Source organism: Bos taurus, chromosome 22 (genome assembly GCF_002263795.3).
Source record: "Bos taurus isolate L1 Dominette 01449 registration number 42190680 breed Hereford chromosome 22, ARS-UCD2.0, whole genome shotgun sequence".
In the NCBI taxonomy this organism is placed as follows: Eukaryota; Metazoa; Chordata; class Mammalia; order Artiodactyla; family Bovidae; genus Bos; species Bos taurus.
The window spans coordinates 38,795,426-38,822,226 of NC_037349.1; the positions used below are offsets into that span (position 1 = coordinate 38,795,426).

Genomic DNA, 26,801 nt, shown 5'->3' on the forward strand with positions numbered 1-26,801 from the left:
AAGCCATGAGAATTCCAAATTGAAAATAATTAAATGAGCTGGAAACAATCAGATACCACACATTTTTTTTTTTCCCCGCAAAATGACAGATTTTGACATGTTGAAATTCCACAAAGGGAGCAAGAATATTCCCCAGCTCAATTGAACTAATAATGGCCCTTCATCTGCTTTTGCAAAGCAATTAATTCCTGCCTTCCCACCACGTGGGAGACAACAGTGAAGATTCGTAGGCACCTGAAGCTTTACGGAGATCCGTCCCATGCATTGTTTTCTTTGCTGTTCTTGGCAACCCCTCAAGGTATACAAAAAGAAGATGTTAATATTCTCAGTTTGTAGAGGAAGAAGCTGAAGCCTGGAGAGGCTTACATAGAGGGGCGAAGTTTCCATAGGAAATTAAGTAGCCTCGTGAGGATGAGAAGTCATATCCCCCAGTTCTGTTGACATCAAGTGCTATTTCTGGTCATCTGGAAGGAGGAAGCAGCTGTTAACATTTAGGTGTGCTTTACTGTACAAAAAGTCTATCTTCTTTCGGTCCGTGGTACCACCACCATCATCCATGTGTTCCCATCCGGATGAAGGCATTCCGCCTCTGAGTGTCTCAGTACGGTGGTAAGAGTCTCGTCCCTCGTCAGGCAGTGTCACACCTCTCTAACGCTGCAGTCACGCCAGGAAAGCAGCAGCTCTCCATTCGTGTGTGATCATTTTTGCTTGTTTGGTTGTTCTTTTCAAGTTTGTCATCTTACTTGTCACCTTTGTGATAGTCACTTTGTCTCTTTACTTTTTTTTTTTTTTAACCATCTCTCCTCACCTACCCGAGCAGCTCCCCCGCCACCTCCTGGGCCTCCTCCACCCACCCAAACGCAGACCAGCATGTTATATCAGAGGCTCAAAGGCATGCCTAGGCCAAAACCAAGTACTGTACACTTTTATGTTTCCTTTATGCGACAGCTTTCTAGTTTAGTTTGCTTTTCTGTTCATTTCTCTGGAAATTTTCTTTAGCATACTAACCTGAGGCTCAGACTCTCAAGTTTGACACCATAGGTTTTGAGAGACTTGAAAAGAGAGCATTATTTCCAAATGTCCACATTTTTTTTGTCTAGCTCTGTCTGACATATGCAACATTTTCAAATCTCAGTGTCAGCACAAAATAACATTGTTGCATAACATTTTGCATGATGATTTTTTTTCTATGTTATGAGCTTCAATTCTGTTGTATGAAATGTTTACTAAGTATATTGTATTTTTAGTTCCCCTTTGTCAGTGCTCCAGCTAGTACAAGATTGGGTGATAGGAATATTGCAGTATGTTTCCAGATATTGCAGACAGCAGACATGACCCAAAAAAAAATCATTTCTAAGCACAAATTTCTCCTTGATCTCTGTTGGGGAGATGGAAGAGGGGCTACAGGATTTTGCACAATATTTTCTTTAAAGACAACATCTTAAACAAGTTGACTTTAGTACCATTTGTACTAACTAGTGAGTCAACAATGCAAGTAAGAGGAAAATAAAGTCGTGTCTCAATATAGTAGCTTGATCTACAGATAATGGAATTGTAGCTAATTAATAATAAATGAAAGTCTGGCTATATGGGCCCATTGAAAGATCAAATATTCTACATTCAAGCATACGTAACCTACTTACATGAAATGGTTGCAGGTTAAAGCAAAATTGCAAAAGATTTTATTAAACATACTGTCTGTATATATACATCAGGCATACACATATTTGCGTACAAGTGTACACACTCAAAGATTGTGTGCACATGTACACTTTATGTGTATCTATTGATATATATGGTAGTCAATCTCAGAGCACTGCATATTAAAACAAATCTTCAGGTGATCCTAGCTTATGCATCTTGGATTTCTCCCAACACAAAAATCATTTACATCTTTGAAATAAAAGTACATAAAAATATTGATGGGAATGATTTCCATTACGATGATTTGCATCGTGTGTCATGGACATCTAGAATTTCCCTAGATTCGATAAGTGTTCTGCCCAAAAGGATAGTATTCTCTATTTTGTGAGTAAGAGATTTCAAAGATGTGCCCCAAGTGGGATTTCCTGCAGATTTGTATTAACGTGCAGGCTTGTCTGGTTACTAGAAAATGTATGTAAGTGTGTGATGTGTGTATGTGGGTGTATGTGTCGAATAGGTAATAAGCATAGGATGAGGAATTTGCAAATTGATGTGTAAATGTGAATATCAACTAACAAAAAAGTAGCCTGTGCATATTTACTATCGAAATGCAAATACCTCACTCTACACATATTACCTCAACATATATACACAGTATGTTTGTTAGAAATGCCTGAAAGTCTACTAATGAAATTATAATAGTCCATTTGTGAAATTACAAACAGACCAGGCACCCCAGAAGCACAGGTATCAAACCCGTCACTCAGTCTTTCTCCAGGTATTATTGCTGTGGACCAGGCAGTGAACTGTCAGCCCCTGAGCTGTGCACATTACCTTATCTGGGTGGTGGAGACTCTCTGCCTAATCTGCAGATTTATTTCCCCCCAGCTCCCACCTTCAAACCCCCACCTTCTATGCAGCCACACTTCCACCTGAACCTGGCAGAGACAATGGAGCATTCTGTTGGCCTGATTCCAGAAAGCTCATTTTCACACCAGTCATCAGGCCTTGTTAGAGTGAAACTTGCACCACCTCGATTATCTGACCAACCCCAGCCATTGTTCATAGTTCCCATTGGCTGGACCACTCTTTTTGCATAGTGTTTCATAGAATTTTTCTTTCTTGTTAAATCCTACATTATTAATCATCTTCCATATATATCACCTATATAACAAATGCGCAAAAAATTAGGAGCATATTATGAGAAGCTGTTTGTTTCTCTTCTTTTTAAATTAGCCACCTCCTACCATTTTGTTTACCACTTGCCCGACAAACACACACAACCAACTAGCAGTAGCACAGCAGCCCTTCCTGTGAAGCATTCAGTTACCTTCTCTGGCAGGTGAAACCCTGAAGTCACAGTGGATCTGCTTCAGATGAGGAGATTGAAATAATTTTCAGCAGTCCTTTTGTGCACATGAATACCCTCCTTGTGGAACTGTGCTTCTGCTGCTACTGCTGCTAAGTCGCTTCAGTCGTGTCCGACTCTGTGCGACCCCATAGACAGCAGCCCACCAGGCTCCCCCGTCGCTGGGATTCTCCAGGCAAAGAACACTAGAGTGGGTTGCCATTTCCTTCTCCAGTGCATGAAAGTGAAAAGTGAAAGTGAAGTCGCTCAGTCATGTCCGACTCTTAGGGACCCCATGGACTGCAGCCTACCAGGCTCCTCCATCCAAGGGATTTTCCAGGCAAGAGCTGCTGCTGCTAAGTCGCTTCAGTCGTGTCTGACTCTGTGCGACCCCATAGACAGCAGCCCACCAGGCTCTGCCGTCCCTGGGATTCTCCAGGCAAGAACACTGGAGTGGGTTGCCATTTCCTTCTCCAATGCATGAAAGTGAAAAGTAAAAGTGAAGTCGCTCAGTTGTGACCCCATGGACTGCAGCCCACCAGGCTCCTCTGTCCATGGGATTTTCCAGGCAAGAGTACTGGAGTGGGGTGCCATTGCCTTCTCCGAAAGGATCCTAATTGCTGATACACACTGCTGTTACACACCATAGGCTATAGATGACTCAGGCTTAAAGATTTGAAGGGGTCTAAGCACAAACTACAAGTTCACCTGTGAGTTTAGACTGGTTGAATTCAGGCCATTTCATTGGCTTAGGAAATCTTGGTTTCAAATATTACTCTTTGTCCCACCCCAACAGGAAAAAAAAATACAGTTCTTTGTAACATAATAACATTGCCAAACATTCATGAATTTAGTCTACAAAGGATAAAACGAAAACCAGAGTTTGGAAACCAGGGATCAGTTTGTTCTTAAGTCCAATAAAAGCCCTTTCAATACAGTAGAACCTAAAATGCATTGTTGCCATCTCACTGATAAAATTTCACTTGTACCAACCAGTGAACAAACCGCTTCATCCAATACTCTACACCCTGTGTTCTTTTAAAAATTGTATCCTGCCTTCTATCTAATGGCCCAGGAACGTCCATTAATTCTCAGTCTCCTCCCTGGACAACTTAAAACAGCTAGACCTTTAAGTCTGCTTTTTTAAAATGAACATTCCAATACCTGTTAAACATGCCGACCTTGAATGAAAAACAGTGCTATCATATTGTTTAGGGACAAAGCCAGGAAATAGATGGAGCAGCAATCATGACTAAGCTTCTGTTACATCATCCCACCTCAGGTAGCACAAACACTGCCTAGAGAAGGATATACAATAGTCCGTTTATGCTGTCTTTAAAGAACATGTGTACAAAATGTCGCTAAATTTGTAATGGGCTGTCATAGTCTTCATACAGCTTTAATAAGCAAATTGGAAGCTGGAGCACTGCTTTTTCTTAGTATGTATTATAATAATGATGGTGATAATAATAATAAAATGGCTTTCTGGTTTGCTCACTACTAATTATGTGGCATTTAACATTTGCATGAAACCTAAAAAAAAAAAGGGATAATCTTTGGAATTTCTTATCCACTAGTTCTAATGGCCACAAAATTAGCCCACCACTTTCACTGAATTTTAACACAAATTCTTGTACTACAGAAAATGTAGGCCGGTTAATCACTCCTGCCAAAAAGCTGGAAGATACAATACGTCTTGCTGAACTAGTCATTGAAGTTCTTCAGCAGAACGAAGAACACCATGCAGAGGTAAGCAGGCGCCGGGGGGCAGGGTCTCTCGTTCCTCAGAAGACGCTGCACGACTGATTCTACTGGCAACTTTGTGAATACGATGTCTTAACTCCCATTTTCTTTTAACCGACCTTGTAATGCGAATGAAAGTGGCAATTTTGCAAGGAGGATCCTTTACAGGGTTGTTTAAAACAGCCAAAAAGTGCGTTGTGTGATGTACATTTCAGCTTGAGTTTTCAGATGTTTCTAGCAACAAGCCAAAGAGGTGAGTATATCTCTGAGATAATTATTCAAGCAGCATATGGTTATTGTCAGGAACATATGAAATACTTTTTGGTCTTTTGTGGCTGTTTCTGTTGCTACCACTGTTGTTTGGATTTATTTTATTTGGTGTGTGGATTGAGAGCCGTCTTCTTGAATTTATCTCCGTAACTTAGTCTGCTCACCCTAGAGTCTTCATTTGTTAATCTCAGATGACCTGGGTTGCTAAACTCAGTGACAGAAACAAATTATTCTGTGTTGTTCAACTTGTTGATTCTCCAACCTACATCTAAATAAATACAGCTTACTTTTTTTTTTTAACAAGCCGCTGTCAAAATTATTATTTTGATAATTATACACTGAGGGATTTAGAGGCTAATTCAATCCCAAACCTGTAGGGACTTAAACAACCCAACCCTTCCAAGAAAAGATTCCAAGATTTCATTATGATCAAACTGTTACACCACTGCTTGTTTCAAAACTGAGATTTAAAAGCATTTCTCTGAAAATCGCATATGTAAAAAAACCTCACTCATGCTCACTCTTCCCCTCCAATCAGATCTACAAGGGGGAAAAGAGGGCATCAATAAAAGTAATGTCAAAGGCACCTAAAATGCTAATTCCCATGAGTAAATGAAAATCAACAGTATAGTTAAATAATACGCCATAAAGACAGTCATCCCAACTAATGCCTGATTGCATATTTAAATTTCCTCCCTGTTTTTCTACTGTTCCACTCAATCTTGGCTGATCGTGGCAGGGGAAAGAGGTATGTGACCCAAATGAGTGAATCAGCCACCTGCTGTCATAGTCTGTGCATGCCCTTCCAGTACCATGTCTTCTAATGGGACTTTTCCCAGTGCCCCTGCTTCCTAACACTGACCCAAGGAATGTAACAGCAATTTCCAGTGGACTGCTTGTGAAATGGGTGGCCTTCCATAGCAGGGTCAATGTGGGTGATTCTCTTGTGCGTGCATGAAGCAATTGATAATACTTAACAATGACTGCGGTTACATCCCAACACACGCCTCCTAGCTGCCTTGACTCTGTCCCCTTAGCGTGTTGTAGCTCCTCTGTCCGTCTGTACTTACCTTCATCCCAGCAGATGAGTACCGAGCCTAGTCACCAGTAGCTAGCCAGAGTGATACTAATCTTCCTCTACAGCTGTCTGTATGTGAACCATATATACAGTATTTATATATAGAGAGAGTGCCAACGAATCATGGTGTCCCCCAAACCCTCACTGAGAATGGGGTGAAGACCCCTTGAGGTAGGTACAACTAACTCCGGCAACACCCAGCAAATGCACAGCCAGGAATGAGAAGAGGGGCCACGCCAAACACCCTCCAAATGTAGACACCTTCAAACAGAAAATTAAGTTGGGCTAGAGTTTTTATCCTACTCTATCCTACGTGATGTTCTTTTCAGATGGGGGCACCTGGGGTTCATTGTGATGGTAAGTATGTTCTTTCTGGGTATCTACAGAATCATCCCCAGAGGCATGGAGGGGTCTGGCCAGTCCTTTCCTGATTTGGGTGTTGAGGCTTTTCCCAATATTTCACACCAGATTTTTGAAGACATGGATACAAAGCAGATGGTTTTCTTTCAGTGAATGATTGAAGAAGGAAATGGACACATATGCTTGATTTAATCAAGTTATTTTCTGAGGCTACTGCAGTCTGAGAAAGGAGAACATTTTCCCAAATGACTCACAAGTGGTACCAAAGACAAGTTGATATTCCAAAGAAGCCTCTTTTCCCCAGTTTTCCAAAAAGCCCTTCTTCACTCAGTACTAATCACCATCTTAAAACACCCTCATAACCATCATCACAAAAATATTTTAATCTTAGTGTTCAAAAGCCACTCATAAATAGGGCAGAAATAAATTGAGTTCTATTCTCATTTACTGACTTCAGAAGTGAGAAACGAAAACTTTGGCATACTTTGGAATTCAGAGGCCCAGTTTGCTTTTTGATAAATGTAGAGATTTCCGAAATCAGTCCTTTCACCCAATCACAAAACCTCATTACTCAGTTGATCAAAAATCACCCATCTATGAGCACAGAGGCATTTCCCTCAGCCCTGGTGATTTTTTTAAACTGTCCAGCTGATTTCAGGGTAACGCGTGGTCAAGAGACCCTTGGCTGCAACCAAAGAAGTAAAATTTGCCCTGGCACACTGAGGATGAGAGGATGAGGTTTTGCTGCCAAAAGGATGAAGGATTAAATTTTTCTCCTACTGACCAGTACTCACTGCCATCTTCTCTAGATGCCCAGTGAACTCTAGAAAATCAGTAAGTCCTAAACATGAATCTTAGCTGGACCTTAGCAGTCATGCTGTTTGGTGGCACCACACTAATAAAAGTGACAAATGGGATCGCCTCCCCCACAGAAGTCAGTAATCCTTAAAACTACTTTGAATTCCAATATAAAGTAATTAAATATTTCAGGAGAAAACACAACCCCCACCAGCTAAGAATACTGTCATGTGCACACACACATGTAGTATATGGTAGCAGCTGTCACCCAGATCTCTAAATTACAACATAATTCTGCTCTCAGAGCCTAAGTTATGTGCATATACACACCTGCACACACACAGGAATTATACCTTCATGTGCTGTTAACTTCACTTTCCCAATCTCTCTCTCTATGTATACGTATGTATATGTATATATGTATTGTGGTACACATAGGGGTACATATATACATGTAGTTTGTGTAGAAAATATAGAGTGTGTTCAGTGTGGTTGACCATACCCCTAAAGTATACATCTTTGCCTTTAAATAATGAAAAACGCTGGGTAAGTATCTAGAAACCATAGTACAACTCCTTCTTGTCTTTGGAAAAGATTTCTGAAGATTTTAGACACCCATAGACATGTACAAAAATAGCATTCACCTGTATGAGCAAGTTTAAAGTAAATATAGATGTCGTTGTTGTTTTATTTTAAACCTTTGCCTTGCCCAGTCCAGGTTCACAGACTCTGTTCATTTGATTAAAATTAAGAAATGGCTTTTTTGGTGATTACTGCTCTTGCCTGAATCTTTTTCTTCTCCTTAGTGAGTCAGGTTTGATTATGAGGTTCTGAAAGAATTACTGTGGGTATAGAAAAATAAACTTGGACTTCACTTCTCCAACAATCCCCTATTTAATCTCTCTTCCTTCACTAGAATACCAGGTTTCTCTGCCAGATATTAATGGTAATAATTCATACCACAGTAGTCATTGTTCTTCATAGGGCTGCCAATCTATATGATTATTAATATAACAGCTGTAGATAATTTCTCAATAATTTATCAGATTCTAACAAGGGACTAAATTTTCTGTAGAGAGTAAAAATGGGTGCTTCTTAAGGCCTCTGGTTTGCAACTTTTCAGTAAAGCTGGTAAGAACCAGGTATGAGGTTGGTCTGAGAAAATTTTTATTTTAGGCATTTAGGATTAGTTTTTGTTTTGTTTCATTTTGTGTTTTTTTTTTTTTTTCTTGTCATCCTAGAGCAAAATTGTGTCTGGGAAGGCATTTCAGTCTCCCCAGTTACTATTTTTTTGGACTCACCCTGAAGATGTAAAGTGGAACAAATAACTAAAGCATAAGTACCAGCCAGTGTTTGGTATGCCTTTGTGATTATTGCAGATGCCCTCCATCAGGACTGATGAGAATCAGCCCTCCACACAGGGTTGGGTGGCAGCAGTGGAACTTGAGCAAGTTTGAGTGTTAGAAGGTCTCTGCCTAGAAGGCAGATGGCTAGGAGAGCTCTGGGGGAGGAGTGGAGGGTTTCTCCCTTGGCTGGATTTAGCCAGGTAGTCAGTGGAACAACCCCCAAACCCCAGGGCTCTCATCCTCAGGTGGTAAAACTGCAGTAAAATCTCATCGATTCAGACCCAGTTCCTCCTAATTTGTGACAAGTCAACTTCAGATGTGGCTCTTTTAATTTCCTCTTCAGTAAAATGTTTGACACCATCTCAACTTTCTCTAGAAATTCTAAAGGCTTTTCTTCCAAGTTTTATCCCAGGATCTATGAAATTAAAGCTCCCATCTCTTTTACTTCAATTTATAGGTCAATTTATCTACAATTATTTGAAATTTTAAAAATACTTTTAAGTTTACCATACGCTTAGCAATAGCCAATCAATGAATACATTGTACTTGGGCTCCCATGTATATACTGCTTTGAAAAGCGGCTAAATGATCGTTCTTTTTTAGAAAGCCCAGTAATTGAGGTGTTTTGCTGACAGACTAGCATCTCTTCTCTTCCCTTACTCTGAATCACTGAGGTTTTACTGTAAGTTAAAATGGAACCAGCAGGTGTCTTATTTCCAGCCAAGCTGCCCTTGCAGAATGGTCCATGACTTGATTTTTTCCATTTAATTTGCAAACCAGCCACATGTTGATAAAGGAGAAGTAAGTAAAATGAAATCTCATGAAAGAAGAGAGGTGGACCCCTGTTCTGCCTCCTGGTGGCTGTTAGAATATCCCCAGATAACTAAGAGATCACAGAAGAGCTTGGCCATTGAACAAACTCTTTTATTTATGGAATTATTTCCATAATCATCTTTCATGTTTTGAAATGCCTTCCCATCTTTTTTTCAATGAATGCTCTGGAAAGTGTTTCCCATGTAAATACTTTATGGCACCGGGTGGGGAGGTAGGGGAATAAAAAGGGCTGGCAAATTGTTTTTGTTTTTCTGCTCTCTTTGAAATCAGCAAAAGGGGATAAAAGGGGGGCCTGTTGACACTGCCACTCATTCTGCATGCTCCCTGCCAGAAATGATTAGTCAACATGCATGCATGCCTTTGAATTGCATTCACATCTGGCCCATCTGATGTGAATGTCACCTCTGAGACCCTGCACAATGATTTCCAAGGACCCATGTGCATGAAAATGAGTTACTTCACTGATATTTTTGGTTTTCAATGTACATATGTGTCCAACCCTCAGAAAAGTCCTAATCTTACTGAGTGTCTCCTAGGTTAAAGCCTGATCTTTCCTATAGACAGGATGCAAAACCAGAGGCTCCCTGCTTAAAGAGATTTCAACTCAAAAGTTTTGTGACAATACAACAATGGTTTCCTTTGCCTTGGTATGAAATAGGAGTAACATTTCTAACATGTAGGGAAAACGTGAGTTGCTGAGCTTGTATGAAACCACAGACAATTAAGCCCCAGATGCGCAGAGATAATAAACAATAATTACCAATTTTCAAGTTAGACCAGCAGAAAACCCATAAACACAGTGAAGAAACTCCCAAATTCTAATACTTTAGAGCAAGAACTAGTCAACAAGAGCGATAAAGAGCATGACTCAAAAGGTACTGAGTTATTGTAAATTGAACAGAAGTTCTGTGCCTGTCATTTCTACAGCTGCGGATTTCTAAAGCAGGCCTGGAATCATGAAAAACATTGCCCTGGACCACATAGAGGCCCAGCTATATCCAAAAGTGCTGTTCTCTTTACAATAAAATTACCAAACCCTGCTGGATGCACAATCAGTCTTTAACAGCCAGGGCTTGACTTCACATCTTAGGTCGGAGACAAAAAGCTCATCACCTCTTCGTCTGTTGTTTTTCTGCCACATCTCAAAGGCCTTCGCGTGGTGGTCAGACTTGATGGTGGAACATGCCGAGACGTTCCTGTCACTCTTTGCAGTGGACATGGATGCAGCGTTGGAAGTGCAGCCTCCAGACACGTGGGACAGTTTCCCACTGTTTCAGCTGCTGAATGATTTTCTCCGGACTGATTGTATGTATCATCTTTGACTGTTTGTCTTTCTTAAGTAGTGTGCAGATAACTGATGACTGAAATGTGTTTATCCCAGGCAGGCTACACGTTGGAAACAGCTCTTCCGAGTTTTATGATTAAAGAAAAAAAAAAGGTTACAGCTGATACCCTTTCTCCCAGCAAGCATCCTGTTGCAGGGAAGCCCTCTCCTCACTAGGCAGAAAAACCCAAACTCAGTGAGAAAGGGGTGCCCATGCCCGTGTGTTTTATTTGCTCTTGAACAAGCTAATTAACTTCAGCTCTACACATTTTGAATTTTTAATCAAAAGATGCTTCCTAGATGAAAAACAATTTCAAGCTAAGTAACACCTAAGTGTTTCAGAGTGTCTTAGAGCACCACATAGCCATAAAGTAGACCATCCTCCTCAGAATGATGAAGGGAAGAAGGGATACAGAATTCTTTCTTCCTGGTAACATAAGGGGGAAAAGGGAGCAGGCACAAAGAAAACCTAAAGGAAAAAAAAAAGTATCACTTTTTGCTTTTGTTGTTCTTTAAGGGGGGCTTGCTTTTTTTCCCTTTCCTGGAGAGTGACACAAATGAGTAAAAGGTTTTTGAATTCCGTTATCCTTCCACGCAGATTGAAGCATGGTGCCATTCATGTACCGTTTGCTTTGCTTCTTCTCCTCCTTCCCATCCTCCTTCTCGTCCTTGTCCTCTTCCTCCTCCTTTCTGGCTTTTTAAGAAGCAGTATATTTAAAAGAGAAAACGGTCCTCTCTACGTCAACATTGTATGCTGATAAAGCTACTGTGGATTCTTACTGAGCTTTTGCTTATCTGTTCTAGATAATTTGTGCAATGGAAAATTTCACAGACACCTGCAAGACCTGTTTGCCCCACTTGTGGTTAGATATGTGGATTTGATGGAGTCCTCAATTGCACAATCCATTCACAGGGGCTTTGAGCGGGAGTCATGGGAACCAGTCAAGTAAGGAAACCTCTTTTGATACTATCGGAGTGTGGGTGCAAATGGCTGGAGAGTCATACAGAAATGGATTAATGGTGTCTTATGGTGTTCATTGTTTACATGGACAGAGAGCAAACACCTTACTCCCATCTACGATGCTCATACCCTCCTTGTCCAAGGAGGGGAGCAGGGAAGAGGCTGAGAAATGTTTCATGAAATGAAATCTTTGTTTTATTGCACAAGATAGATAAGCTATATGGGATATAAGCCTGCCTGTGATATTTGTACTGTGTACCTTACTCTAGTGGTTTTACCCTTAGGAATTGACGTTTCCCAAAGTGGGTTCCATAGGAGTCTAAGGAGTCAGCAAATTTTTCATGAAAGACCAGATAGTAAATATTTAGGCTTCTCAAGCCACACGATCTGTATCAGCTCTCCGCTCTGCAGTAGGCTAAAGCAGCAACAGACAATAAGTAAATGAACAAGTGTAGCTGTATTCCCCTAAAACTTGTTTACAAAAGCAGGAAACTGGCCTGTGAGCTAGTTTGTCATTTCTTGGCCTAGGCTTTTGAAATGCTCCTCAAGAAAAGGACTTTGTGGCCAGATATGTTTAGGAAACTCTGCATACCCTCCTCATCTACCCAACACCCTTGTCTCCTGGGTAGCCTTCGAGGAGTAGTTCAAAACTCGGAGAGTATAGTAATACAGAAACTTGTTTGCCTGTGCTTAATCTAGAACTTTCTGAATTACTACTTATTTTCCTAGTAGGATATCTATCCTATAGGACCAAGTACAGGAAATCCCATAGGTTGTGATTTTGACAGTTGCCATAGCTGCTTGGCAGATAGACCGTATTAGAAATGGGTGGCAGATTCAGTGCCACCTCTATTTCCCAGCAAGGAAGAAGGGCTGTCACTCAAGGCTGCCAGAGGGTCAGTCTCAGACCCTCCCCCCACGCCTTTTCTGGAGAATTGAAGAACTTCTTGAGGGAGAGAATTTTCTGATAGGCTTGGAAAAGCTCCAGTAAAGCCTGATAAGAGCTTTGCTCTGTTAGATTCTTTTTTTTTTCTGTAAGAAAACTATTCTGTTCCTTTGGTCCTTTACATCTGTGGGATGTGGCAACCAGCATGGAGTGAAGTGGGGTGTGTACCGCACCCTGTCAGGCACGCCAGAACAGATGTTCAGGAGCCTTCTCTCAACTTGGAAGCCTTGACTTGCACCCTGTCTTTCAGTGGTTTTCTTGAATCAAGACTCCCCTTCTAATATTACACTGAATCAGATTCTGACTCATAAAAGAATCAGTGCAAAATAGCTTTTTCAACCCACAACCCCCTCTTTCCACATCTGAGCCACATAAGAAGTCTCTTGACTTGCCCTACTGAGCAGGTTAATAGGCAGTATAGCTCTTCATTTGCAAGTACCAAAAAAATATATATATATATATAAATTTTCGCTTATAATTCTCAGGTTTACAACAGTTTCTTAATACAGCTCTGCTGACTTTCAACTCATGAGAATAGAAACGGGACCTTTGATGATAAAGCATGAATGAGTGTATTTTTTTAAATGCTCACTCGAATCAAGACAGTTGTCCCGTGCAGAATGGTTGTGAAAAAAGAAAAGGTTAAAATGAGTAATACTCACATTTTGAAAATAGCAGTGGTCTTGAAATAGCATTTACTTACTTGGGTTTAAATGGTGAAGGCTACTACCATCAGCACACACGGGAGGAAATGATGGGCATCCAGATGTTCCTGTTTCTTAAAGGGCCCTCGAGGTAGGGGCCTTGTTCTGCAGTTACTAGCCAGAAGGCAGGGGCTTGAACCTCCATAAGTGTCTTCTCATCTGTAAAACTAAGTTTTAAAAACGTCTGTACTCAGTATGTGAGGTTTGTCCTGAAGCTCTGTGATCACGTCCCTGAAGTCATTTTTAGCCTGTTCAATTCTTCAGAAACCTTCTGCACCATAATATACACATGATCAGTCAGAAGTAAAAGTAGACTCAGAATCATTTTCACAATTGGAAGTCTTGGTCAGGGACTGTTCTCACAGGGTGTTTTTAAGGGGTAGAAATAAATAAAATAGGAACTCTCAGATCAGTAATTTAAAGATCTGAAAATTAGCAAAGAGTTGATCATTTGTGACTAATAACCTAAAAATAGTTTATAGGGATGTGTTTTTTCCTTAAGTAGCTTTTTTCTCTCCTAAACGGTGCTGTGGGTGGGCTCATGAATATGACTGGTTTATTTAATTCATACTAAATAGTACATGGTTTTCAGAGTAGGTAGAGGTATTGGAAAATGCCAGCTAATACATAAGCTAAATTTAAATTGTCTGAAATCACCTACATTTTATTAGCTGATTTGTAAACAGAATGTGGATACCACAGAACAGATTTGCAGAATGGCTGGCACATATAAGGGGTATAAAAGGGAATACAAAATTGAGAGCATACCTGTGTGATCAGAAGGAATAAATCGCTCTACTTCTTACCGTGTAAAAAGAAAGTATGCACTTCTATCTCATCTCTGGATAGAGGGTTGATAAAGACGCAGAGATCCTTTTTTTCCCCCGAGTGAAAAATGGTCTTTTTGGAATGGTTTGCATCAGGGCTTAGGTAGTGTGCTCAGTCCTCTCTAATTGTGTCACGTGATCCTGCAGCACGCACATGCGTGCGCGCGCACACACACAGAAACAAACACCACCGCCTTTCTCTCAAACAATTCTTGTACTCAAATAGTTCTGCTCTTCTACTTTTCAAACGTCATCGTTATAGTGCCTGATTATACCTAAAATGACTGAGAAATGCATTGTAAAACTTTCTCCAGGAAAAACTGGTACAGTTGACTCTTGAACAGCATGGGTTTGAATGGCACAGGTCCACTAATACAGGGATTTTTTTTCTGGTAGTAAATATGACAGTTCTGCTCAGAGCTTGGTTGAATCCACAGATACGGAACTGAGGGTAAAGAGGAACCACGGGTACAAGGGCTAAGTATAAACGTATATGTGAATTTTTAACTGCACAGGAGTCAGTGCCTCTAAAGCCCCACATTGTTCAAGAATTAACAAAATATTTAAAATGTGAAAGCAAAACAGAACTCTGACAAGGAAATGCTACCAATATATCAAAGTTCCTAAGAAAGTAGTTTAAATATTCTCTATCCTTCAGATTTTCTTCCTTCAAAATATGGTCCTGTAAAAGAAAATAAAGCATCATTATTTGGCTTTCATACAAGTAAAGTCATTTGATAGAAAGGGTGAAATGACTGGTCCTTGTTGCTGCCTTTCTCTAGAAAGGTGAGCTTCCATCTCTGCAAGAAGAGAAAAGGAGCTGCATCCCCATATCCATTAGACCAGATGGTGGTCGTGATTTGAATCTCCAGGCTTTGGTGGAAAATGTCATCCCATAGCTTCTCACCACAGCTGAAGTCAGTCAGCCTCTCGAGGGCAAGCCTGGCTGGAGCCCATGGCCCTCTCAGGAGTTCCCATCAGGACACGTCACAGGGCTGCCACCCACAGCTGGGCAGGTTGTTCAGAACCCTTCCAGTGGCCCTGGAGTATGAGCTGCTGGTCCAGCAGATGGACCGCATTCTACCAGCTTTTAAGAGTTGGTTTGTTGCTGGTCATGTCATCCTGACCTATGTGGAAGAAAACTTAGAAAGCGTGTAATCTAAAGCTTGCAGAAAGCCCTCTGCACTACTCTTTCGCTGACAGATCATCTCCAGTCTCATTTACCAGCACAAGGAATCCACGCTTCACAGTTGCCCCTTTCAGGTCAGGGTGATTCTGAATTGTAGAGCTAAACACTGCTTCTTGATACACGCACACTAGAAAAACTGGGTTTCTCATGTCTCAAAATGCCCTCTCTCTCTCTCTGCCTGAGGTAGACATGTGAAAAGTATTAAAATAATGTCTTTTCCCAGATTACTAAAGATGTCAATATCTTAATAAAATGTCAGACCAAAGATACCATAGCAATATGCAGGTGTCCTAGTATGAAATAGACAAATATTAGACTAAGAGGCAGAACTCTTTAACTCTGCTAATAACTTGCTAAGTGACCTTGGGCAAATCCAATGACCTTCTTGAGCCTCAGTGTCCTCTTTTGTAAAACAGAAACTTTGAATATCCAAGACTTTCTAACAGTGACATTCTAGAAAATCTGATTTTCCATATTCATTCCATATATACATTTAATCAGCAGTACCTCCCTAACCCGTCAGACAGGACCTAGGGCAGGTGTTCAGTAAGCATGTATTGATTAGCAGATATTTATTAAGAAACACTTAATATGCCAGTCCAGGTTAAAAAAAAAAAGAAAAGAAACACTTCCAGGCTGAAAACTGTTAAGAGTACCACAGGAGAACTATGGGGAAAATAAACTGAAAAAAAGAGATACATTCCCCTGAATGGAGGTTTCAATCTGGTTGGGTCTGAGCAATATGCACACACAAAAAATTACTTTTGTGGGGAAGGCTGGTAGTGATAGTAAACAAAAAGTTGAGAAACACCCCCTCTAAACTCTAGAAAGATACCAAAGAGTGCCCCATGGACCAAAGTAGGGATTAGACCTAAGGGTACACCAGGAGAGAAGTTTCAGTGTTCAGAGCATACAGAGAAGACAAGATATACTACATGTATACATGCAGCAAAGGGTTCATACAAAGGAAGGCTTTTTGTGTCTTAAATCTAACCCCATCCAGAAATCTAAAGCAGAAGACTTGGAGAGAAGACCCAACGATACCCTCTATGCCCAGGACACAAGTATGCTAGTCACTCAGTTGTGTCCAACTCTTTGCGATCCCATGGGCTCTAACCCACCAGGCTCCTCTGTCCATGGAATTCCCCAGGCAAGAATACTGGAGTGTGTTGCCATGCCCTTTTCCAGGGGATCTTCTCCACCCAAGAATCGAACCCAGGCCTCCTGCATTGCAGACAGATTCTTTACCATCTGAACCACCAGGAAAGCCCCAAAATTAATCCTAGAAATAAGGAATGACTCTATCATTCATAGAAATGATGAGATGTGCACACATTTGTAATTTTCATCCTTTTGTGAGAGAGAGCAACTAAGAGTATTTTAATTTAGTGCTCCAGGGATGAGTCCTTTGACATGAATGGGAGCTACCCTGAAAAAGGTCCCCAAAATGAAAAGGTCCCCAAACTCATTCAGCAGTCCCCAAAATGAATGAGTCTTAATTTTTAATATGTATCTGTTGTTACAATAGCAAATTTTAACATGTATCTGTTGTTATGATTGCAATTTACACTTCTTACACTATCCAGAGATACCCAATTATGATTTTTACAGAGAAGTATGCTGGACTTGTTTCTATGCAGTTGCTAAACAATCCTCTAAAGTAATAATTTGTCATCGATCAGCCACTGCAGGAGCCTGTAGACCTGAGTGCTACAGGAAAATTCCCCCTTTCACATATATATGAGTCACATATAATGCTTAAAATTGACTCTTAGATGGTTAATATCCAAATGAATTATCAATAACATTAGTAACACACTATGTTATTTTGCTAAAATCAGAAATGTCAAGCATGTTTCTTCAGCCTTTTAAAACTAGATCACAAGGATATGTCACAGAACGAAAATGTTTCTATGAGTCCAGTACAGCAGTCTGGCCAAATGTCATATTTTGCCAATACAATATGTTTTGATTAATCTAAGTATTTAAAAATTTTTCATGTTTAAAACAAAGCTCATTTCTAATTTGTGTGCCCACCCTCTGCTAATATGTTTAAATTGAGTTGCTGTTGCATATATTTGTATGTTATTCATTCCTAGCTACTTTTAATTTGCTCAGAATTGACATTTTAACTTTCCAGGCTGCCATCTCGAAAGATCTTCTAATTCCTTGATCAATATTCAGTGTGTGTATCATTTAATGATCACATTTGCTTATATAGGCTTACACATGTCTCAGTGGAAATCGCCAACGGTTTTATTGCATAGCAGTGTTTAAGAATGAGAACCACCAGGGACTGAATTCAAAGGCAGATTCCCCAGTTAAACAGAGAAACATGGAAGTCAAAGTTCCATTTTCCTTCTTCTTAATAGCTTTAGCTAAGCTCTTGATCATTCCCACGAAAGCACCCCTTCGTCCCAAGCAGAGAAGTGTAATTGTCTTTCCCCAAATGACAAGTGTTAAGGACAAACCTTTGAGACACCTGTTTCCCTTAAGGAAGAGAATGAGGGGCTGGCAATTTTGCATTCTAGGTTCCTCCATCTACCATCCAGGGCTCTATTCCCATTATGAAAGGCCAGCTCATTTCTAGAGGGAGACAGATGTCCAGATTATCTCAGGGGTCCAAAATTTCAAACCTATCAGGAGACTTGCCCCCCTCAGCAAGCCCAGAGGCAGCTCCAGCCTTTGCAAGAGCTGTGTTAGTCAAATACAGCTTGCCCGGGGCAGAGCTGCTTTGGCAAAACTTGCTCTTCTTCTGCAAGATCCAAAAAGAAAACCTCAACTTCTTTGCCAAAATGCTGTCAACTCCACTTAAACAGGAAGGCTCCTCTCAGATGCAGAGTTAGGCTGGGCTCCACTGTGCCAGTGACTTTGGCTGGATGGAACACCCTTGAAATGCCACTACAGAATCGCACGATGCCAGCTGGTTGAGCAGTATATGACACAGTCCCTCCAAAGAGATGTGGTTGATTCGCTTTGGAGTTCTCATTTTGTTTTACTTCCTTTCTTTACTCATAAAGCCATCCATCTCTCTTTCATTACCTCAGTTGATCAATCTTTGCTCAAAAAGAACACCTGATACAAGGTCACAATTTTTAACTGTTTATTACTTTTTAACTTAAATTTTGACTTTTTACAGAAAATACAAAGCTTGATTAATATTCAAATGACACTCACACAAATCAAGAAACAGAACATCCCCAGCCCCCTACAAGGCCCCGTCATCCTTTCCTCCAGTCTCTATCTCACTTTCAGAAGTAATTACTTATAACAGAAGACCACATTTTAAATCCTCTTGTGGTCAAAGAATTTACTCTAAGAGCTGAATTTGGGATTCTTTTCCCTTTTTTGAGTGTAAGCATTTCTCCACATTAATTAGACTTAGTTTGGGAGGGGAGGTCTCCATTTTCTTTAAGTGTTCTATAAAATTATACAGAGGTAATCATTCCTGTTGACACAATTCCTTTATCTTTGCCATCAATCCTGATGCCCCATTGCACATACTGTCTTCAGAAGTAGGGGTTGGAAAGGATTCAGGTTTTGTCCACTATCATCATGTGTGGGTTCAAGTGGGTGAATTTCCTGCTCCATCTTGTATCTACTCTGACTTAAGAAATGTGCCTCCATCAAAAATAACTCGTAAACAAGAGTGAAAAAAATCCAAGTGTTTTACCCTTTCTATCAGTCCCAGCTACTTCACTACAGCCCTCGCCACAGCAACGCCAAGAATTCCATCCGCTTAAAGTTTTTTGTCTGAGACAGGTCCAGACCCTCACAGCAGTGGATCTGGAAACTGAAAGCCCCTCACACAGGCATTGAAATAACACGTGTAACATCATTGTATATAGGTGTCCATGAGTGTCCACGCTTTTCGGTCTCTCTGTGGTTAATTTTTTTCCCATTAATTTTTATCATTTCTCTCTGAACAACTGAGCCACACCACAGCTCCCATCTGTAAGCTGCTTTCTGAAATGTGTTGCTTAAGTCTTCACTGTTGTCTTTCTGTGGACTTAGCCAGTTTATTTACAACTGTCGTGTGCTTCTGCCACATCTGCATTGTCACTGTGATGGTATTTTTTCTTTCTGTCTGTTTCTTCCACAGGAGTTTAACCAGTAATCTACCCAATGTGAACCTACCCAATGTGAACCTTCCCAAAGTACCAAATCTACCAGTTAACATCCCTCTAGGCATCCCACAAATGCCTACTTTTTCGGCACCGTCATGGATGGCTGCTATATATGATGCTGAGTGTGTATTCAGTTCACATTAGATCTCATTTAAATTTAAGTGATCTTGGCATGGATATGTATTGTTTATTTCTATACATCCTATATAACAGAGATGGAGATGGATAATTAGACATATTTTGCTGATCATACAGAGACAATATTGTTTATTTCTGGCATGCAGCGTGTTTGTAAGACATTGGCTATATATACCGCACTAACAATTTGTCTTACGCCCACTGAATGTTTGAGAACTGTGTTTCACTTCCTGAATTCCTTTGCAAAAGGCTTCTTCCCATGTTTTGCTTTTTTGTTGTTGTTTTTTTCCTAATCCAGGTGACATGATTTAGAAATTAATCACCCAAAAATAGTACAGGAAACCTCTTTGCTGGGCTGGCCAGTCATTTCTGGCTTGATCCAAATCCGAGAGAAAAGCATACCTATCTAGAAGCTAGTTTGGTTTTGTTTTGTTTTTAATAAAAAATTCCTAGATAATGTTTAAACCATAAAGCATATTTCTGGTGTCAGCAAATGGCAGAATATAGTAACAGTATGTTCTGGGCTAAACAAAAATTTCTGAATGGATCAAGCCTTAGTAATGTAACTGTTCTGTAAAGTACATCCCAAGGTCATAATACAATTTGGAGCATTGAGATCTAGGTAGCAAGAAGATCTCCGAATCTGAGAACGCAGTGCCGTTAAATTGGGGATGGGCATATCGTCTGTGGCTTCGGTGCAGAGCCTTGCTCTGTATTCATCCAAATGCCAGCAATTTACGGGCTTTTGCCGTGGAGACCAGGTCACCCCTTTAAAGCCAGCTGTTTGAAGGGTGGAGGTTGAGAAGTCATTTCTTCTAGCCTAGGAAATGAATCTTCTCTCCCTCTTTCCTAAGCAAGAAGAAGATCCAGCACCCCAAAATCCTCCCTCAGGAAAATTAAATTAGAACCACATGCATGATTTAATAAGTGAAAGAAGGTTTAGTGATCCTACACCCTCCTTTGATCCTTGTCTTAGACCACAGCTAATTATAGGCCAGATAAGCTTTTTCTTGAAAGAATAAATTGGCACATTTTCAAAGGGAAGTGTTATTATCAAAGGAATAAAAAATGATCTGAAACTGGCAGTGATGTTTTGAAATCTCAGAATCGCATTCATCAAGATGGGCCTCCATGTTTTTATTTCTGCAGTAATCCAGGTAGAGAACAGAACTTTAGAATGACTGCTCTACTTGGCTCCTCCAAAGCTGCCTAACATTTTTTAAAAACTCGTATATTTGCTCACAAGTTCACAAAGAAATCAACTGGTCAATGTGTCTGATTTTCTTTTGAAGACAAATTAAAACCTCCAAAATTTGTATATGGGAGGGAAAAAAAACTTCTTAATAAAAAAAAAAAACCATAAATCATATTCATGCTAAGATGACTATATGAAAAATTAGATTAGGTAGTATATGTAAAAAATTTAAAAATAAATATCTGAAAGCTTCCCTTACCTCCTTCTGTGCATGCTCTGTGACATGTTTTTGAAAAGATATGAATCAAGACATTGTAATAAAGCAGATAATGGTCTCCGTTCAATTAATTAAGGCATGAGTGGGAACACATTTTGGTAACTGCTCAGCAATCAAAATAATCTTGGTGCTATTGCCTTAACATTAACAGTTTATCTTAAAAATAAAAAGAAAATATTCTTTTCCTCATGTCAAAACTTAATAATAAGCTCTTCAAAGAAAAAAGAAAAAAAACCCTAGAAGAATTTTTTGAAACTCTGAAACCAGATGGGTGTCAAAATGTTGTTGTAATAAATACCAATTATTGCATTCATATGTACTTAATGATTTAAAACATACAACCATGCTGTTCCAAAACGGGGTTTAGACTAGACAAAGTTGGGGTTTCTTCTTCCCAAGCCTAGGACGGGATAGGGGGAAGGCCGAACTTTGACGATGCATTCCCCCACTTTTGAACACTGCCTACCACAGTATCTTGAAAGAAGGTGTAGATTCTCAGTCACCCACCAGGAAATGCCTGATTCTATATCTTTTCATGATTTCAGTTTCCTCCTTTGCCACCTTTCATTTTAAGGACGTGTTTCCATGTTACCTGCTCCTTCGTGTCAGATACATCTACGTACTGACCTCAGACTGGTCTGTCCTTGAAAACGTGACCCTGTTGGTGCAGGCCTTGGGCTCCCTCCCGGCATGTTGGGAGTCTGCCCCCCCCACCCCCGCAGTAGCTGTGTATGCACTTATGCACTAGCTATATTTCTCTCTCTGAAGCATTAATTCAATGCAGCTGGCATCTGTCACAATAGAAACACCCACTCTCATCTGTTTCTATAGACGATGTCAGAACAAGTGGTAATGCATGGTATGTTGGACATTTTATAAATTGCCGTGTTAGCATTAGTGGTATGCGAGGAAGGGGGTGGGGGGTGGCCACCCCTTAGAACTCCCACTGGAATTGTTTTAAAAGAGGAAGCCAGCCAGAGAAGGTTGAGAGGGCGGGAGGTGGAGCAGTTCCCGTACACAGGCTTTCCGTCGCTGGCCCAGGTAAATGTTTCTTAAACGTCATTGTACAAAAAGGAATCGAGACCAGTTTCTCCATCTGTACCGAGGACTGGGTAAGATGGTGCAACAGTACAGGAGCTCGGGTTTTGTGCCCTAAAGCTTTGCAAATATTCCTTGTCCACTCACCTCCCCCCACAACCCACCCTGTCCTGGGGCTGTCATGCAATGGGCCGGTCTATGAAAATTGGAATAATAACCAAACTGAGCAAGAATCTCGGATTCAAGGCATCCAGGTGTACTCAGCTTGGTTTGAGTCACCCTAATTTCTTTCCAGCTCTTCAAGGGAGAAAGTGGGTCCTCGCTCACCACTTTGTTAGCACTGTCCTTTTACAACTGAAAGTCTTGTGCAGTCTCCAAGAGGCCTCCGCTCTGGAGGGGAACTGGGGAAATGCATGAAACCCTGAATTTGAATAACTGCATGTTGCCATGTAGTTATTATCCGTTGAGACCTACTTCTCCCCCTGGTTCGTGGCCTTCATCTGAATCATCACATGTGTTAATGTGGTTATTAAAAGAAGGCTGATTTTTACCATACATTGTTCGAGTGATGGGGCAGCACGTCCTCAGACTTCTCACTGGTCTGGAATAATTGGCCGAACCAAGCCTGCTAAGTCATGTATGGTAAAACTCTAATCTGCCAGTGGAGATTGCCCCCACCTCCACGCCAACACTCGTCGTTTTGTATGTGGAAGCCACTGTTTGCCTTAAGCCTTCTAGTCCCCCCTTGTTCTTGTGTCAGCTTTTGCAGAACCCTCAGCCAGTGGGTGACTCTTGTTTTCTCATTTTTATCCTGCCAGTAATGGATCAGGCACTTCAGAAGATCTGTTCTGGAAACTCGATGCCCTGCAGACCTTCATTCGGGACTTGCACTGGCCCGAAGAAGAGTTTGGAAAGCACCTGGAACAACGGCTGAAGCTGATGGCAAGTGACATGATCGAATCTTGTGTCAAAAGGTGAGCACAGGTGGCTGGACAGGTTCTGTACACCTTCCCCGCTGTGCACTGACTCAGGAAGGACTGGGTGGCTGCTGAGTCAGCCATCACTTGGAGTGTCTGGGAGAAGGTGACTGCTTGTCATAGTCAGCTGGAGTGGTGACCACATTGAAGCTTCTGTTCGCCTTCCCACATCTTGCCAAACCCCACAAAAGAGGGCACAAAATAAGGCTGCCTATGTTTTCATTCAGCTCTGTGAGGAAAGGGTCCTTCTTGTCTCTGTATCCTTAATACCCATAAGTGTCTGGCACAAAATGTTTAGTTAATATGTATTTGTTAAATGTATGAGTGTATGTGTAGGTGGATAGCTAGCTGGAAAGAAAAAGGAGAACCTACTAATCCACTGTTCTAAGCACAGGGAGCAGGCATCTCTTGACTCTGCAGTGATGTAGACAAGACCTCCTCAGCACCGTTCATTTTGTGAGCACATACCACATGCTGACCATGAGTTATCTTGCCCAAAATCTAACTAGATAGCAACAAAGGGGCATGAGACATTAATTGTGCATTTTGGTTTCCTACACATTGCCCACTTTGTCACCATGGCTTGTGGGATTGAGGTGGGGATGCTGCATTTATCCTTTCTAGGTAGACTTTCCCAAGAAATAAGAAGGAAATAAGGACAGGGAACAAAAACTGTTTGGGCTCGTCCTGTCTGCCAGGCATGGTGCTGAGTTCTTGGCATGCCAGCAAGGATGGGAGATCTCATCCCTTCCCTCATGGAGTGTCTATATCTGAATATCAGAGATAGAGAGGAGATTTGTCTGGTTTGACATCATTATCATCACCCTGTCTATCTCCAGACACACATCCAAGTTCCTTTTCCAGTTCATAACTGTTTCATTATCTTTCCTCGCTCACAGAAACCTCCAGTCTCCCAGACACCACAGACTCCTCTGGATCTCCAGATGTTGTATAGTTGAGTTGATGGATCAGTTGTGTGTGATGGGGGTTGGGTTTGGCTGAGAGTGATCTGAATCTGGTATCTTGTATCTTGCAAGAAGAGAAGAGAAGGAATAGCATCAAAACTGGAAGCCGAAACGGCAAAAGAACAGCACAGTCCCAGGTTGGGGAGCATCACAGGAAATGGGAAAGGGGCTGTGTGCACCGAGGACTCTGGGCAGGTGTCTGTCTGATGGCACTTCTAAGAGCTTAAAGTCCTAGGGACTCAGGTTTTGTGTTTTACTTTTTTCTTCCCAATCATAGAACCAAAGACAAGCCTATTTCTCTAACCAGTGGTCAAAATCTTTCCTTAGGGTTTTGATTTCCACCATTTCCTACATGGTCATTTTTAGGAAAAGCAAATCTTTCCCTAAAGCCATACCATCTCACCAAAAACTCCTTGCAGGGCAGTCTCCCTGTGCTGAAAAGTTCTCCCTTGATCTACAGCTAGGTGCACAATTCTAGCTACACAGTGGCTACAGTGCACTAGAATGAAGCCTTACTAGCTTCTGGTCTGTGCACACAATTGTACACAAAGACTTGTTTGCCCTTTTCTGAGAAGCCAGGCTTCTGAGTATGGAGTAAGAAATAGGGAGATGCTGTAAGGAAAAGGGAAGACACAGGGATGTAAAAGGTAGAGAGTGACTCTATTTCCTCCCTCACCATGTGGCTTGGCTAGCGGGATCTTAGTTCCCCAACCAGGGATTGAACCTGCGACGCCCTCTGCTGTGAAAGTTCAGAGTCCTAACCACTGGACTGCCATGGAATTCCCCTTATCACACGTCTTTATGGTTCATCCACCACCAAGACTGTGGGCTACTGAAAAGCAGGAAGTGTATCTTGTTCGTTCTGAGCTCCTAAACTTCCTCAGGTCCCCTCCTCATGCCTGACACATAGCAGCTGTTAGGTAACCTTTTGTGAACAGAAGTTGGTCAGCTTCACATGTACACCTGAACTGGACACATACATTTCCCAGTGTCCCTTTCAATTGAGGCCCCAACAAAAGCAGATCAGAGCAAGCTTAGCGGCAAATACCATCCCCAGACCCCCAGATTCGGAAGTTAAAAAGTGAAGAAGTCCTTGGATGTTGTAAGACATAGAACGTACATGAGTAGAGCCTAGAACGTTAGCTTTCCTCTTTGGGAAAGAATAAAAGGGTCTTGTTCTAGGAGGACAAGAACATTACCACATAGGTGTAAATGTGCAGTGCCTGAAAGTCAATCAGGCACTCATTTCAAAGTTTCTCAGCAGTCGAAATCATACATTTGACGGAGCCTCTGGTCTCCTTTATGTGAGATCCACACAAAATAAGGCACCCTAACCACCCTTTGAGAGGCAGTGTAGTAACTGACCTTGGCTTTTCCACCCCATGGAGCCCTCTCAGTCATATTAATTTTGCATTCAGCTTCCTTTTCTCACAGCCACACAGTCCAAGGGCTATGAACAGCTCTCCTGTGAAAACAGAAGACGATTACTTCATTGTAAGGGAGTGATTTAGCTTTTCCATTTCTCAAATTGGGGCCGGAACTGGCACACAAACCTCAGAAGATCAGCACAGGGACCTGTCCAAGTCAGTCCGCATCAGGCCCCCTTTTCACAAAACCAGAAAGCGATGTATTTTCAACGTAGCTTAAAATGATCATCATGATTAGAAAGCTTCTTCAGTGCACCGAGTCTTTGGGAGCCAAGATACATTTATCTTTAACATGATCATATAATATATAGGGTGTTTTAAGGGTTTTTTTTCCTTTTAGTTTTTTTTTTTTTTTTTTCCTTAAGAACTGGGCTTCCAACCTTAGAAATTATACTTGGCTTCCCTGCATGCACCCAGGGTGTGTTAGCAAGCTGGCATCCTTTCCTGAGCTAACTAGCTGTGTGGTCCTCCCTATGCACTGTTAGAAAACTGCTACAAATACCTCTTAAAGTAGTGCTCTCCTGGTGCCTGCGTGATCTCCAGAACCTGACCGTGAACAATGCTCAAAAGATGCACCAGACGGAAGGAGCTTTATTAAAGCCACTTACTAACCAGGTGCTTTTTTTTAAAGACATGTCATGACATTGACCCACTTCCCTGAAACCTCTTAAAATCTTAACTGGTCCCCTTTACAATGCTGATATCAAGGAGTACATCTCAGCCCTGTATTACCACCTGCTCATGTCAGACTAGGTTTTTCCTGTGAGCAGTTAGCACATTGATGGGATCATAATTTGACCTATGTCAAAATTAAGTCACTTTAAGTTTCCACCGTTGTATACTACTTGAAATGGTAAGTATATTATGATGCTTTTACTTGTAAAATTAATATAATCTTATTGCAAAGCAGTGCTTTAACATTGCAAAAACCCAGCAACAGCCAAAAAAAAAACAACAAAACATAGTAGAAGCACTCTCCAGGACCACTTCTCCTAATTTCAGTCTCCTCCCCAAAGGTAACCATCCTATGTTTTTAGTCTTTAAAGCAATATAATAAACTTGTTGAATTTTTTTTTATGCGTCTCTCTTTCACAACCAGAAGGGGGGAAAAAATGATGTCATTTAAGATATTTGCCACCGTGAGATTTGTTAACATTAGAAACTGCTTTAGGGGGTGAGGATGGTTGTTTTTTAATGAAGTATTTCAACGTAGTCAGGTGCAGATGTGAGCGAACTTATATATGCTATAATGCTGTAATTGAGTTTTTGTTCATTCATTCTTCTG

At 41.1% G+C, this 26,801-nt stretch overlaps 1 protein-coding gene across 19 annotated transcripts in view; it reads left to right on the forward strand.

The window, feature by feature from the left end:
- Window positions 1-26,801, forward strand: part of CADPS (calcium dependent secretion activator) — a 471,511-nt gene that overhangs the window by 365,148 nt on the left and 79,562 nt on the right. For 6 of the 19 annotated variants that reach the window (XM_059879760.1, XM_059879761.1, XM_059879762.1 and 3 more), the window contains 6 exons: window positions 4,635-4,741; window positions 9,368-9,388; window positions 10,570-10,726; window positions 11,550-11,691; window positions 19,475-19,621; window positions 22,966-23,121. In XM_059879760.1, coding sequence (XP_059735743.1) covers window positions 4,635-4,741; window positions 9,368-9,388; window positions 10,570-10,726; window positions 11,550-11,691; window positions 19,475-19,621; window positions 22,966-23,121 — 730 coding nt within the window. 19 annotated transcript variants of the gene reach the window in all.